This window comes from Nicotiana tabacum, chromosome 24, assembly GCF_000715075.1.
Source record: "Nicotiana tabacum cultivar K326 chromosome 24, ASM71507v2, whole genome shotgun sequence".
Taxonomy (NCBI): domain Eukaryota; kingdom Viridiplantae; phylum Streptophyta; class Magnoliopsida; order Solanales; family Solanaceae; genus Nicotiana; species Nicotiana tabacum.
In genome coordinates, this window is record NC_134103.1 from 40,777,953 (window position 1) to 40,791,470 (window position 13,518).

The 13,518-nt window shown below is 37.9% G+C and overlaps 1 protein-coding gene across 2 annotated transcripts; it reads right to left on the reverse strand.

Moving 5' to 3' along the window:
* Nucleotides 1-6,888: 6,888 nt before the first annotated feature.
* Nucleotides 6,889-13,079, reverse strand: LOC107820964 (uncharacterized). 2 transcript variants are annotated; one of them, XM_016647331.2, is made up of 11 exons: nt 12,940-13,079; nt 12,626-12,745; nt 12,438-12,547; nt 11,657-11,775; nt 11,458-11,555; nt 9,542-9,629; nt 9,294-9,428; nt 8,936-9,044; nt 8,343-8,494; nt 8,156-8,266; nt 6,889-7,092 (listed from the first exon to the last, which is right to left on the reverse strand). In XM_016647331.2, exons 2-10 carry the CDS (start codon nt 12,685-12,687, stop codon nt 8,222-8,224), a joined length of 918 nt encoding a protein of 305 aa, XP_016502817.1. In that variant the 5' UTR covers nt 12,688-12,745; nt 12,940-13,079; the 3' UTR covers nt 6,889-7,092; nt 8,156-8,221. The 2 variants fall into 2 exon arrangements, with proteins under 2 accessions (XP_016502817.1, XP_075104374.1); XM_075248273.1 differs by lacking the exon at nt 6,889-7,092 and adding an exon at nt 7,649-7,676.
* Nucleotides 13,080-13,518: the final 439 nt, after the last annotated feature.

Genomic DNA, 13,518 nt, shown 5'->3' on the forward strand with positions numbered 1-13,518 from the left:
AAAAATCAAAAAATCGCCCCAAAAAGTGGACTCGGGCCCACATCTCGGAATCAGGTAAAAGTTACAAAATACGAACACACATTCGATATCGAGTTCACCCGTACCAAAATTTCTCAAATCCGACCTCAAATCGCTTTTAAATTCCCAAAATTTCGGTCTAAGAACTTCCACCTTTTTTCCCAAATTTCTCAACCCAAATTCTTAATTAAATGAAGAAATAATTGATAGATTAGTGGACAGTAATCAAAAACAAGTCAAGAATCGTTACCCAAATATTTTCTCTGGAAAACCCTCGAAATTTCGCCTCAATCTGAGCTCTCTAGGTTCAAACACCGAGAATGAAATTAAATACTTGGAATTAGCCCTTTTCTGCCAAGCAATTTCGCTTCTGCGAGGCCTTAGCCGCATCTGCGGCTCCGCACCTGCGGAAATTCCATCGCAGGTGCGGCCATTACTTAGGCCACAAAATCTCGCTTCTATGGCACCCTAAGCGCACTTGCGCATGCGCTTCTGTGAAGAGACAGACGCATTTGTGCTCCCGCTTCTGCGGAAGATTTCCGCTTCTGCGATCACCAGGCCTCCCTAGACTTTCCGCTTCTACGTTCATTCCTCCACATAAGCGACTTCGCTTCTGCGGCCTTCACGTCGCACCTGCGACCACAGGACACTTCCTCCAGCCTCGCATCTGCGCCCAATGGATCTCTTTTACGAGCTCGCACCTGCGGTCAATCTTGCGCATGTGCGATTGCACCAGAACTGGTGCCTTCAGCCATTCTCACAAGTCTAAATTTGATCCGTTAACCATCCGGAATCCACCCGAGGCCCTCGGGACCTCGACCAAATATATCAACCAGTCCTAAAACATCATACGAACGTAGTCGAGCCTCTTTAAATCACATCAAACAACGCTAAAAATACGAATTGCACATCGATGCAAGCCTAATGAACTTTAAAACTTCAAACTTCTACATCTGATGCCGAAACCTACCAAAAAGCTAAAAACTTCAAACTTCTCCTTCCGCATCTGCGCCCAAAAAGCCGCATTTGTGGTGCCGCACCTGCGGCGACGCATCTGCGGCCATTCCCACCGCAGGTGCGAACGCACCAGATGCCTGAAACTTCAGGAAACACTCCAAGACCAAAATTAATCCGAATTCAACCCGAAATACATTCGAGGTCCCCGGGACCCCATCCAAGCATATCAGCAAGTCCTAAAACACAATAAACTCGCTTGAAGCCTCGAATCATATCAAACAACGTCAAAACCACAAAACGCACATCGATTCAAGCCTAATGAACAAATGAACTTCCAACCTCTAAAACTAATGTTGAATCATATCAAACCAATTTCGATTGACCTCAAATTTTGCGCACAAGTCATAAATGACACAACAAACCTATTCTAACTCTCGAAACCAAAATCCGAACCCAATATCAACAAAGTCAACTCTATGTCAACCTCTCAACCTTTCAAACCTTCAACTTTTCAACTTTCGCCAAAACACACCAAATCAACCTACGGCTCTCCAAATCCAAATCTAGACAGACGCTTAAGTCTAAAATCACCATACGAAGCTATCGGAATCATCAAAACTCTATTCTAGAGTCGTTTACACAAAAGTCAAACTTCGTTCAACTCTTTCAACTTAAACTTACAACCTTGGGACTAAGTGTCTTAATTCACTCTGAAATATCCCTGGAACTAAATAAACCACCTCGTCAAGTCACGTAACCATAAGTGAATATAGAACGAGCAATAAACAGGGGAATGGGGCTACAATACACAAAATGACTGATCGGGTCGTTACAGTTTATGTAACTTTCGAACAAAAGTTGTATATATTTCTTTTACCAGCTTTATAAATCCAAATCATAGTGGCTCATGACTTGTATTACCAGTCCTTGGGATAGTTATATTGATTATTTTGCGGTTTTATTTATAACATTGATGATTTCTCATTGTAGTAGTAACTTATACTATTTGGCTTACCTAGCAGGTTAGACTAGGTGCCATCACGACTTGGTGGGGTTTTGAGTCGTGACAAGTTGGTATCAAAGCTCTAGGTTCATAGGTTCTATGAGTCATGAGCAAGTGTCTAGTAGAGTCTTGCAGATCGGTATGATGACGTCCATACCTATCTTCGAGAGGCTATAGGGCATTTAGGAAACTTCCCTTCTTTCTTTCCTTATCGTGCGACATTGTTTAAGCTTGAAGCATGTATCTTCAATTTCTTCCTATTCACTCATAGGTGATGTTGCGCACTCGGTACCAACTATGCACCACGACTTATGATGTTGCAGATGGACTACAGAGACTATGGGTGCTTGATTATCATCTCGATGTGTTTTCTAGACTTAGAAGCGGATGCGGTGATAGATCTTTCAATTGTTCCTTTGTGGTATGCAGCAGATTCTTGTATCTGGTTGGTGAGTACGTACTCGGGAGGATTAATTGGTTGCCTAGTTATTTTGACCGCGGAAGGGTCATGGGAAGATGTTGATTTGATGTTAGCCGGTGGATTTGAGGTTGTGTGATTTGTATGATGCTTCTATACAGTAAAATGCATATACTACAATTTCGGAAGGCTTGAGAAAGTTTGTGCGACTGTCATAAGGATGAGTATACATTTAGCAGAGTCCTTTGAGTGTTTATGACTAAAGTCACCTAAGTTTATGAAGTATTCAGATGATTAACAGTGAGAGACCATGGCAGCTACGAAGAAGGGGGCACTGTGGATTACAGGTGATGTGTTCTATGGCTTCGAGCCAAGTGGGGAGTATTCTATCGACGATCGGATTGCACGACCGTGCGTTATATTAGTTCTTAGACTAGGATGTGCTTGCGGGTTGGCTATGATTTGAGAAAGATTTCATCGAGGTTGATTTAGATCAAGGGATCGGTGGATGTATGATGTACTGCACTTTATGGGAATATAGAGGTCTTGGGATGATTCAGGTTTGATGCTCGTTGTGGATGTTGTGTACAAGGAAAAATGAATCGCTTGGTTGCTTCTTTGGATATTCATGAGCTTGTGAAGCACGGATTTTTCTGTGCGTATTGGCGGTGTAATGGAGATTTGATCAAGGTGAATGACTTTCGAGGAGGTTCTGATAAGTTCCATGTTCATATATGACATTTAAGGATTTTCGAATTTATGTATGGCTAGGGCTTGGAATCGGTAGTGGATGGTTCCTGGATTGGCAGTACTTCTATATAAACCAACACTTTACTAAAAAGTACTTTTAAAAAAAATATTTTTTAAAATAAGTTTGATTTTAAAAGCATGACCAAAATGCTATTACATTAATGTAAGTTTTCTATTTTCTATTACATTAATTAACGTAATAGAAAAATCTTACGTAGTAACAGGTACAAACCAGATAGAATTAAAAAATGTCATTTCACACTATACGTGTTAATCGGGCAGGGCTGACCCGTTTACAACCCGGTTCAGTCCGGTACTGTAGCGTAGGGGGCGGGTTAGGATGAGTTGGGCGGGAAGTGGGTTTCAAATGAATAGTTTTTTGATACCGGTGCACCGGAATCCACTAAGCCCGTTAATCCGTTAACGGGTTTTTAACGGGCTACAATCCGGTTCAACCCGGTATCCGTTATAATTTCTTTTCTTTTCTTTTCTTTTCTGGTCATGGTAATGATTATTTGACTGTTACATGTCATTAGATAGATGATAATTTTTGTATGCAAAAATATATTATTGCTTTTAAATATGATGAAGATCAAAGTCATACTGGTGCATTTATAAGTAATACTATCCATGAAGTTGTTATATTTTATAATCTTGCACAAAAAATTTTGTGTGTGTCATTTGATAATGCTTCTAACAATAATGTTGCTATTACAATATTAAAATTACATCTACGCCCACCACTTCCTGAAATATTTCATGTTAGATGTGCATGTCATATTTATTATTTGATTGTGAAGAGTGGCCTTGAATTATTTAGAGATGATATCACTTTAGTTAGAAGAGTTGGTGTAATTCAAGGAAATAATAGAAGTGCTAGATTAAATGCATTTAAAAAAATGTGTACACTATGGACTAAAACCAAGACTCATGCCTGAAGAAATAGTTACTATGTGGAATTATACTTATTTATTCTTAAAATGTTGTTATAAATATAGAATGCATATAACTGAAGTTGCTAATTCTCATTGTACCGATCCTAGCCGTTTGTTAACATCTAGAACTCGGGATGTCATTGAAGATGTTGTAAAGTTTTTACAAAAATTTTATGTGGCTACACTTAAGTTTTTTGGAGCTTATTATCCTACTATTGCAAATGGTTTAGTTCATATTGCTGAAATTTCTCTTTTACTACATAATTTGAAGAAGAAAGAAGGATATATTTCTGTTGTTGAATCTATGCTAGATAAGTTTAAAAAATATTTATACTCAATCCCCCCTATTTACCTAATTGATGCTATTTTAAACCTTTCTATCAAAATGGTCATTTGTCACCAATTAATCAGTGCTTTATATTCTTATATGGATATTGGACCAACTGAAACTCCTGATATTGACACTTGTATTTCTGATCTATACAAACATTTAGAAACATTATATAATTATTATGCTAACATTGTTGATGATTCTTCTGTTGTAGATGTAAATATTTCTTCAAGTTCAGTTTCAACATCTGGGACCAGTGCTTTGGATGATAATGATGTGTTAAAGATTATTTGATTTGGTCTACACTAGGGGAGCATGATGTTCCATATTGCCTTCGGAGCTTGATCCTTACATATTGCCTATTGGTTTTATTAAATAATTTTTTGTAGCCACTTACTTTCAAATTTCAATTTTAAAATTGTAAAATTCAAATTTCAAATTTAAAACTTTAAACTTCAAAGTTTAATTCTAAACCTTAAAAGTTTGCAAACACTTAAGTATCAATAACATTGAATAAGAAAAATAAAATTTACTTTAAAAAAAATTACACGGCCCGGTCCAGCCTGCTAAGTCCGAACCCGGACGGACAAAAAAATCCGAAAAAGTACAGCCCGCTAATTCAGCCCACTAACAATCCGGAACGTTAAACGAACGGGCTGATTTTTTTTGTATACAACCCGTCCCAACCCGCCCGTTAAACACCCATATTTCACACTCTGAGAGGTTGATGGATAGCTCTCCCAGTGAATGACCCTTGGTGTTAAGCCCAATGCTCTGATTTCTACTGAAAGCTTGTTTTCTCACCTCAGACCTGCCATTACCTTAGTTGCCGACACTTTAGTAAAATGAAATTTCAAGCCCACTATTAATGGGCCGAGCACAAAAATTCTCATGTTGGACTTCTCATTTTATTTGTTAAATATTTGACAAAAACCACCCTAAGACTGAGAACTGATAAGCTCCAGTGTGATTAGATGAATTACATGTAATGTCTTGTAAATCCACTTGTTAGATCATATTGAGAATTTGAAACTAAGGGTATTTTATTACCTTGCACCAAGGATCAGCGCTCAATACTTTCCTATTTGCCTTGGCAATGGACGCTCTGACGCACCATATTCAAGGAGAGGTGTCATGGTATATGTTATTTGCTGATGATATAGCCTTGCTTGATGAGACGCGAGGCGGTGTCGGCGAGAGGCTAGAGGTTTGGAGACAGGCCCTGGAGTCTAAGGGTTTCAAGTTGAGCAGGACTAAGACAGAATACTTGGAGTGCAAGTTCAGTGACATGACGGGGGAAGCAAATAGTGATGTGAGGCTTAATTCACAAGTCATCCCCAAGAAAGGGAGTTTTAAGTATCTTGGGTCTAGTATCCAGGGGAACGGGGAGATTGACGAGGATGTCACACACCGTATAGGGACGGGATGGATGAAATGGAGGTTAGCCTCTGGCGTCTTGTGTGACAAAAAGGTGCCACCAGAACTTAAAGGCAAGTTTTATAGAGCGATGGTTAGACCGGCTATGTTGTATGGGGCAGAATGTTGGCCAGTCAAGAACTCTCATATCCAGAAGATGAAAGTAGCAGAAATGAGGATGTTGAGGTGGATGTGGGGGCATACTAGGTTGGATAAAATTAGGAATGAGGATATTCGGGCTAAGGTGGGGGTGACGCCTATAGATGACAAAATGCGGGAAGCGAGGCTTAGATGGTTTGGGCACATGCGGAGGAGAAGTCTTGACGCTCCGGTTAGGAGGTGCGAGCGGTTGGCTTTGTCAGGTATGAGAAGAGGTAAAGGGCGACCTAAGAAATATTGGGTAGAGGTGATCAGGCAGCACATAGCGCGACTCCAGTTCAGCTAAAACATGACCTTAGATAGGAAGGCTTGGAGGGCGAGCTTTAGGGTCATAGTAGGTAGTTGAACATTTTTCTTCCTTGTTAAGGGTGTTAGGCTAGTTTGTAGTATCTTGCTTTAGATTGTTAGTGGTACTTGTTGTGTTTGTATTGTTTTCTGCTCCGATTGCCTAGTACCTTTCCATTATTCTGATTATTGATATTGCTTTTTTCCATTTATTTTTTTGATTCTTATGTTGGTGGCATTGTCTTCTTGACGTATGTGGTTGTTATTGTTCCATTGCCTCTTTTTCATCTTCTTGTGCCGAGGGTCTTTCGAAAACAGCCTCTCTATCCTCCGAGGTAGGGGTAAGGTCTGCGTACACACTATTCTCCCCAGACCCCACACATAGGATTATATTGGATTGTTGTTGTTGTTAAACAAACAACAATTTTGAGGTTGCCAAGATCCTACAGCTGAGTTAAAAATATATTCAAATATAGTATGGCTTCATTTGTAATTATTTCTGTTTTCATGAGTAACTTTCACGCTATAGGCTTCAAATTATCTATATCATCAGAAATTGGCCCTAGTGTAGAAGTAGAACTAGTAATATCTACTTGTCAAAATGCATACAAAACAATAGTGCGAAATTATAATGAAACTAAATATTTAAAAGTTAATAAACTTTAAAAAGTATCATTTCAACATTAAAGAATTAGATTGCTTGCTACTTAATAAATCCAGTATAAGCAAATCACTGGTAGCACATCACCTCGTCTTCTCTCTCTTTCATCTGCTCACGAGACAGCAGAGGTTTATCCTACAATGTGGTTACCATTGACACCTGTGGCAGCGGATATAAATAGATCTTACAATCGTTATAATATGAGTACCACAGAGAAGAAATACTGGTAGAATCATTTGGTTGCTGGTTAAAGTTATGCATGTATTAGTATTGTAGAGATTAGTTAGATAGGAATTAATTATGCAAGATTTAATTGTGAAGGGATTAGTTATATAAAGATTAGTAATGCATGGATTGTAATGTAGAGATTATTTTTTGTTGAATATTTACTTTATCCTGATTATACAATATGTAATTTAAAATAAATGAGGGTTTTTCGATCATTTGATTGTTTAATACATGTATTACTAATACATGTATTAGTTATTCCATCTTTTACCTTGCATAAATAATACATAGATTTGTTGTATAACTTATCCATGTATTACTTATACTGCCAATGGAAAAGCAATCAAACATGACATTAGTTATGTTGATTTTTGTATAAAGTAACTAAAGGCTACCAAACATGGTATTTGTTATGTTAGTCCTAGTGTACATGAATAACTTACCCTGTAATTAGCTACCAAACGACCCCTTAATGCACAATTCCACTGGAACACGAACTATGACTACAAAATTTGCTATTACAAGATCAAAATTAGTAATAGCCTGTTTGGCCAAGCTTCTCCAATCCTATAAGCCCTTTTTTTGAAAAAAAAATATTTTTTTTTTCAAAATTGAAGTGTTTGGCCAAGCTTTTGGAAGAAAAAAAAAATGCTTTTGAGAAGAAGCAGAACCAGTTTTGGAGAAGCAGAAAAAAGTAGATTTTCTCCAAAAGCACTTTTTTGAAAAGCACTTTTGAGAAAAATACACTTAGAAGTAGTTTTTAAAAGCTTGGTCAAACACTAATTGCTGCTCAAAAATATTTTTCAAATTAATTAGCCAAACACAAACTGCTTCTCACCAAAAGTACTTTTGAGAAAAGCACTTTGGAGAAAAAGCTTTTCAAATAAGTTGATATTTGCACCTTGGCCAAACAGGTTATAAGGTTGTTTTGCTTACATGTCCATTTCATTCTAGCTAGCGAAGTCTGGCGCATATTTTGAGAAACATATCTTACCAATTGAATTTCGCAGCCACTTAAAGCAAGCATTTTGATAATTGTAGAATTACGGAATACAATCTCTCATTGTACTGCTGTCCGTCTTTCACCCGTATCCTCATGCTCAACCTATAGGAGATAAAGACAAAAGGTGGGTTTTCACAAAGATTGAAGTGTGTAAAAAGCATATAATGTTTTTTTTTACCTCCACAAGCACTTTCGCCTTTTTCTTTGAATTTGCACTTGGCTCATCTTTCTCTGCTCTTCTTCTAGCTAAAACAGAATCTTTTCTACCCCTCTTCTGATGAACTGCAACAGCCTCTTCATCATCATCCTCGTCCTCGCCGTCCATTCCAACTGCCACATGGTCAAACGGATTTACAATTAGTTCAACAATTATGGCTATGAAAGACACTTCCTCACCACAATGGACATGAACAAATGCATCAGACAGAGATAAAATGGATGTATCAGCACCAATACACCAAAAGGATGTGACTGGTAGCAATTTGCAACTTCTACTTCAATTTGTTCCAAATAGTACTCTTTTCAACTTAAAATGCTCTTCTTTTTCAACTTCAGCCTAATATTGTCCGAATGCCAACTAAACATTATAGAATACAAATGCAAACTCGTTTGTTCCTGGTGTTTAGGTAAAACCTATGGAGACTCTTAAGCCTGAGTTAAATATGTGCATTGCGTCCTCACTCAAAGGATGATGTTGGCATTAATTTATTACACTAATGAAACACTGGGAATAGGATGAGCAAAGCAGAGCACATCCATTAAGAGCTTTACCAGTATCATCATCCAAGCCACTGTCTCTAATTCCAAGACCATCAAAATCTTCCATATCATCTTCCTCTTCAAGATCATCATAGCCTTCAACATATTCCACTTCATGTTCCTGCTTATTTCAATCATTAACAGCAGAATGAATAAACGACTCATCTAAATGTATCAGCCGAAGTTAACCAATTTACTTAGAAAGGCTCTGCCAGAGGAGGGTAGTCCCAGGCTCCAAGCTGGCACAACCCACCCAAACCCCCAAAAACAAGGGGGAGGGTGGTGGGGGAGGTAGCAACCAAGAGAAGAAAGGGAAACTAGAAAAACGAGAATATTTAAGAGACAACATAACAGGGGTTTTGATCAAGACCTCCTCATCTTCTTCTTCACTAACCAACTGCATTGCTTTCCTACCAAGAATCTCTAGATACTTCCGCTCAGGATAATTGTATATATCACCATACACTCCTTTAGAAAGGCGTTCCAGCAGTTCCTTCTCAATGCTCTGCAGAGTACAAATAGCATGTCTTGTAAAGGAAATAGCCAGATGACCTACCAAATTAAGGGAAAAAATGCTACCCCCCCGAACAAGAGAAAGAATTACAAGCTTAAACTTACTTTATCGAGAAGAGCTGCTTTTTCAGCCTTTTCCTGTCGGCGAGATTCTCTTTTCGTTTCTTTCCTAGGTGTGGTCATTATCTTCTCCCTGGAGACACAACAAATTAGAGCATATAGCGAGTGCAGGAAAATGCTTTCAGTCAAACATCCATAAGCAAAGATTTATTTCCTCAAAGGGAGATACCAAAATATGGAAGTAAACAAGTCCCATCTTGAAAAAGTTGGGAGGAAAATTTATGACTGTTCTTGAGCACAACACAACTGTTACCGTTACATTTTTTGGGATAAAGCAAGCTTTCTAAGTACTAGTTTGAATTAGGATAAAATGGAATATTCTCCAATACCATCTCACCTAATTGCCATGGGAGATTGATCCCCCTAGAGAAGTTTGAAACTGTGCAGCTGTTAAAAAGTCCATTATCATATCAACTACTAACTGGAAGAATATAGTATCATTACATAATCTGGCCAGGACACCGCCATCTTCAAAAAAATTATATATATATATATGTTGTACATAATCTAGACTGGAAAGGAATAAAAGAATGCCCACGCCTTTGCAGCAGCAATGACCGCAGATACTATCATAGAGGCAGGTTATTTGAACTATCTAATTCGAGTCAAATGAGAGGAGTCCCTGCAAATAGCAATAACTATGCAATTCCAAGAAAACTATGCGTGGTACTTCCATATTTGCTCTGCAATTTATGCCCTATATTTAAAACTGGAAGAATATAGTATCATTACATAATCTGGCCAGGACACCGCCATCTTCAAAAAAATTATATATATATATATGTTGTACATAATCTAGACTGGAAAGGAATAAAAGAATGCCCACGCCTTTGCAGCAGCAATGACCGCAGATACTATCATAGAGGCAGGTTATTTGAACTATCTAATTCGAGTCAAATGAGAGGAGTCCCTGCAAATAGCAATAACTATGCAATTCCAAGAAAACTATGCGTGGTACTTCCATATTTGCTCTGCAATTTATGCCCTATATTTAAAAAATCTGCTTAATACAAGTCAATGGCATTGCATCCTTGACACAAGACTTATGATCTGAAATGGTAATTGAGCTCATTGCCCGTCAATTTTGGGCTTCCTGTGTTAAGGGCCCAAATTAGGGGGAGAGTATGTCTATTTAGCAAAATCCCTCCACCCTGATTCCAGAAACAATTCCACCACCATGAGGTATTCTAACAGTTGTAGGGCTATGGGATAGAGGGGAGGCAGGTTTTTGGGTCAATGAGGGCAAGGGTGAAGACCATGAACTAGTTAGGACAGTGGAGGAGGGATTTTTATGAGAAATAACAGTGGGGAGATGCAGTGACCGAGTGGATGGGGAAGGCATGTCAGCTTAGGAGAACCACAGATACCACAAGAACAGTTAGGAAGTTGCAGTGTTGGGAAAAACGGAAGAAAAGGGTTAGAAGGGGGCTATACGAAGGCAGTAGTTGGGGATTGTGGAAAAGGGGGGTTTACATAGAGGATGCGGTTAGCAGGCATATGCCAGAGACTAAATTAAAACCTAGTACATTCATTGTGGGTAAAAGCTGCAGCTAAACTATTCTAACTGGATAAGATGGGACAATTATGATTCGATCCGCATCTAGCAGTCATCTCATCCTTTGCCTCATTAACAAGCCAAGAGATTACTTGTTTGTATTGGTTCTTCTGGAAGCCAGGGTGTGAGAAGGTGAAACGGGATGAAGAGCCAGATTGTAAAACAAACAAGAATGTATAACTTTCAAGCATGCACCTCAAATTTCCTCTATAATAATGCTCAAGACCGTAAAAGAGTAAGACTAAAAAGTAAACTTGAGACAATAAATCACCAACCATATATACATTTAAGTGTTTAGGAGAGAATTTTAACTGTAAACCAAATTTCTGAGAAGGGAGGTCTGAACCTTGTTTTCAAAGCAAGCTTCCTCATTCTCATTCGCATCTGAGTCATTTTTGTTAATCTTTGTTTTGCCTTGTGGACAAGAAACTTTGGCCAGTACTTCTGTGGTAGTTGAGAGAGAGGGAAGGAGGGAGGAGGGAAGTTATTGCTTTGAAGAACAACAAGCATACAAAGGTAAGTGAAAAAAAAGTTAATTTCATTACCAAATGTTTATCAATGATTTCAAGAGCCTTTTCATAATTTCTTGGCAATTTAACTCTTTCCCAAAGTTTGTTTGGCATGTGAGCCCTTTCTATTGTTTTCATGTACAAATAGGACACTCCTGCATAGCACAAAAACAACTCAGAGGATCCAAAAGAAAATTCTAATTCCTCCTACAAAAATTCAGTAATTAATAAAAACTACAGAACCAGAAACAAGCAGTTTTGGAGAACCCTCCAATGAAACCAGACTGTAGATTCTTTAGACAACTTACTATGAATATCAGAACATTTTAGGATGACCGTATTAGCTTATCCCATCAAGAAAAAGTTAAATTACCCTCATGATTCATAGCTTAAAACCCAGACGAAAATGATAAATCAATATAATCCAAGTATATGGTAATTCCCCCAAGTCAATTAGCCAGACAAAAAGGGGTAAACAGGACAGGCACTTCACAACCAAAGAAACATTTTCAACTAGAACCTAGCATTTAGCACTAGTATAAAATACTCTCTAGGAATGGAAGGGTACAAGTAACACAAACCGAAAGGTAAAAATCCCTTTTTCTATTGCAGCCAAGTTATTCATTAATGATCATAAATAAAACAATTCCAATTGCAGCCAGCCAAACCATTAACTCATACATCTTGTATGCCCTAGGATCGCGATTACAACCATTTTCTTATATTTAAAAAATGAAGGGGGAAAAAAAAAAAGAAGAAGCTATAGCCTCTTGTATATCATTTCAAGAAAGACAAGAAATAAGCTGTGCATAAGTACCATCATGATCCCGAATGGTGGCGTACCGACTATTAGCCAGAGGACATGAGCTACGGTTGCAAATCCCAGTTACATTATATGGATTTCGACAAAATATCCCTGTCTCAATTCTGTCAAAAAATGCAAAAGAAGAAGATGAGAAACAAATGGTATACGAAGTGAGAATCAAATTAAGAAAAAGATCTGACTTGGCCATGAAGCTGCAATGCTTGTGTCTGATAACTTGCCATATGACCTCATCGTGCTGCATTTTTTCTCACTCAACCCTAATTAAGAGACAATGAGTGCGCACTCACTCTATAACTTAACTGCAGAAAGGTTTTGTAAGAAAATTGGTATATCATCACAACTTTGAGCAATATTATAACATGTAATGCAAATAAGAACATACATGAACTTGTAAAAGAGACGCAAACACAGTTATTACAGTACAATTCAATAAAAAATTTGTCTTACTATTAAGAATTACTGTAAGAGGATAAAAGGAAAAAAGAGGACATACAGTTTGATTCGGAGTAAAGAGAGCAGAAGAGCGTAACTGCAGACGGAGGTGAGGGTTTTGGCCCCTCAGAGTTAAAGCAGGGTTTTGGCAAGAATGTTAAGCTCTTCGAATTTGGGCTCGCCTTACAAGATTATTAACAATAACTGCAACTAATTTTATCATTACTTTTAGTTAGGGCGGTTGGAATGGCAGTTGATGAACGAAATTTTATAATTAATGACTTAACGATTTGAAGGCGGATTACTAACCTTATCGGATAAACTGTTAACATGTTAAGAATTTTTATATTTATACTTTTACCTCTATGTATATAAAGTAATATTTATTTGCCGATCCCAAGTATATGGAACCCGTCATGATCCGGTAACAGATGTAGACCTTGATGTAAAATTAAATTTAAGTTAGTTGGGGCAGAGTAGTACTGCTAGTCTACTACTTCCATATATACAAGTGTATGATTTAAGCTAAAGGTTGTTGATAATCTTGTTGCCCAAATATTACACCCACTCCAGCTTTGAATGAATTTGATTTGCAAAGACAAAGCAAAGTCAAGAATTTTAGCCTTACTCATTTAGTTCA